Source organism: Loxodonta africana, chromosome 10 (assembly GCF_030014295.1).
Source record: "Loxodonta africana isolate mLoxAfr1 chromosome 10, mLoxAfr1.hap2, whole genome shotgun sequence".
In the NCBI taxonomy this organism is placed as follows: Eukaryota; Metazoa; Chordata; class Mammalia; order Proboscidea; family Elephantidae; genus Loxodonta; species Loxodonta africana.
In genome coordinates, this window is record NC_087351.1 from 32,913,374 (window position 1) to 32,916,501 (window position 3,128).

Sequence of the window (3,128 nt, forward strand, 5' to 3'; positions counted from 1 at the left end):
GACTATATGAAGAAGAATGTGACATCAAGATTGGAGGAAAATTCATCGATAACATGCAATATGCACATGACACAACCTTGCTTGCTGAAAGTGAAGAGGGATTGAAGCACTTCCTGATGAAGATCAAAGTCTATATAGCCTTTATTATGGATAACATCTCAACATAAAGAAAACAAAAGTCCTCACAACTGGACCAAAAAGCAACATCATGATAAGTGGAGAAAGGATTGAAGTTGTCAAAGATGTCGTTTTACTTGGATCCACAATCGATCGATGTTCATGGAAGTACCAATAAAGAAATCAAGTGACATATTGCAGTGGGAAAATTTGCTGCAAAACACCTCTTTAAAATATTAAAAAGCAAAAAGGTCACTGTGAAGACTAAGGAGTACCTGACTCAAGCAATGATATTTTCAGTTCCCTCATATGAATGTGAAAGCTGGGCAATGAATAGGGAAGATTGGAGAATTGATGCCTTTGAATTATTGTGTTGGTGAAAAGTATTGAATATACCACGGACTGCCAGAAGAATGAACAAATCTGTCTTGGAATCAGAATGCTCCTTAGAATTGAGCATGGCGGCTTTATTGCATGTACTTTGCACATGTTATGAGGGGGGAACAGTCCCTGAAGAAGGCCATCATGCTTGGTAAATTAAAGGGTAAGCTATAAAGAGAAAGACTCTCAATGAGATGGATTGACACAGTAGCGGCAACACTGGGCTCAAACTTGGAACAATTGTGAGGATGGTGCAGGACACGACAGTGTTTTGCTCTATTGTGCATGGGGTTGCTATGAGTCAGAACTGACTTGATGGCACCTAATAACAACAACAACATAAACAAGCTATTAAGCCGTTTATGTACAAAAAAATAACTGAAAACGTGAAGATGAACATTTTTGTTTCTACTCTTGTGATACATTTCTTACTTCTACAGTGGTCCTGGAGAACTATTATATCATTTTATTTTAATAAATTCAATAAGCACAATACATGGAGTATAAAAAATAGAAGTTGATTTTATATATCTTTATAAAAAGTTTTTATATAAATCATTCACAACTCAGAATAATTTCTCAGTCTGATCGTGTCTCAGGTTTTAGGCTGGTAAATATCTCATCCTTGGCTCTTCGTAGATATAAAAACTATTTCTCTCCTCTCATTCTAAGCTACCATCTCCCAATTCTTCATGCAAATTATTCTCCATACATACAAAAAAAAAAATTCTTAAACCCTAAAAAGAAATCTCTCCACCCCCCACAATCCACACACACGCACATACATACACACACACACACACAAGCACTCACACATATGCACCACAGCTCTAAGAAAAAAAACAGAGTCCTCTTTTTTAGAAGGTAGAAGTATACCACAGGTAGGCGGAGCTGCCCATTAAAAAGTTCAGTGACAAGGCCAAGGAGTAACTGTTGCTGAATCTATCTCACCAAACTAATCAGTTACAGGAACAAAATCAGCTCCAAATTCAAGATATGATACACACCAGTATTTAAAGGGACTTGGTGTCAAAGTGTGTCCCTATAGCAAGAGTGAAAAATCATGAAGACACAAGTAGGGGTCTTGATGGCCCTTCTGTGGATACAGATTTGCTGTAAGTAAAAACATTCCAGAGGAAACTTGGAGGACTGTCACAACTAAATTTGGAAAAAAAGCAAGGGAGAGGAGGAAGAGATGGAGGAAGAGACAGAACACAAGTCTCTTGGGCTGTATCTTCTACCATGAGGAAGAAAACTGCAGAGAAATTTCCTACACTTGAAAACAGTAAAAGTAATTTTGCAGTGACCCTCACTTGTGCCTATTTTTTGTCTTTCCCAACAGGGATAAGAGTGGAGATGCAGGTGGAGCAGAGTCCCGGGGTCCTGATCTTACAGGAGGGGAGAAATTCCTCTCTGACGTGCAATACTTCTGTCGCCATGGCCGGTGTGCAGTGGTTCCAACAAAATCCTGGAGGACGTCTCATATTCCTGTTTTATATAGCTTCAGGAGTACAACAAAAAGGAAGATTAGAAGCCACAGTCAGTACCAAGGAACGTTATAGCCACTTATACATCAGAGACTCCCAGCCTGGGGACTCAGCCACTTTCTTCTGTGCTGTAGAAGCACAGTGCCCTTAAACACCTGCAGCCCATACAAAAAAACATAGCTGAGAACTAACCCAAACTCTAGTGTGGGAGTAGGGGCCTAATGTGAATAAAATTGCATCTCCTGATTCATGCAGAGTATATTTCTAAATGAGCTACAGATCAGGCACATACATGGTTCATATGGGGGTCCCTGTGCAGATGGGGTTATTAGGTAAAATCCTTAGAGGGATCACCTCTCTCGCATACAATTCTATCCTTCTGAGTGGGAGTGAGCAGCCAACTTGATGTGGAGCAGAGTACTCAATCTTTCCATGTCCAAGAGCAAGAAAGCACAAATCTCACCTACATTTTCCTTTCCATATCTTTCTATGGCTTACATTGGTACAGACAGGAACCCTGGCAAAGCTCCAAGATCTTTCTTCTAATGCATTAAATGAGGAAGGAAAGGAAGAGGAAAAATAAAGGGCATCGTTAGTACAAAGAATTGGCAAAACTTCCTGCATACAAGACCAAAGATCAGCCACCTACCTCTGTGTTGTGATGGCACAGGGTTTCCCAAGCACCTGAACCCTGAGCCCTGAACCCAGACATGTGGCTGCTCTTCCCAAACCCAAGACAGAAATGTCTTGCACATTGTTACTCACCTTTAGCATGGTGCTGAGAATTGCACACTTGATAAATCAAAGTGATGTCTACTTCAAAAGAAACTGGAAATGCTGATAAATATTCAATATACGAAAATTGGACGTCATCAAAAACGGGATGGAATGAATAAAGATCATATCCTAGGCATTAGTGAGCTGAAATAGACTGGTGTTGGCCATTTTGAATCAGACAATCATATGGTCTACTATACTGGGAATGAATGATGTCACATTCATAATCAAAAAGAACATTTCAAGATCTAAGCCCTGGTGGCACAGTGGTACCAAAAAGAATTGGTCAATGTTCAACCATCTGAGGAGGTAGCATAGATCAAAAGCTGATGGTATTGAAGGATAAAGTCCAAGCTGCACGGAAGA

The 3,128-nt window shown here is 39.9% G+C and overlaps 1 gene segment (V, D, J or C); it reads left to right on the plus strand.

The window, feature by feature from the left end:
* Window positions 1–1,740: 1,740 nt before the first annotated feature.
* On the plus strand, window positions 1,741–2,136 carry LOC135232485 (T cell receptor alpha variable 22-like). The segment is given in 1 exon segment: window positions 1,741–2,136. A coding segment is annotated over 1 exon segment (396 nt).
* The last annotated feature ends 992 nt before the right edge of the window (window positions 2,137–3,128 follow it).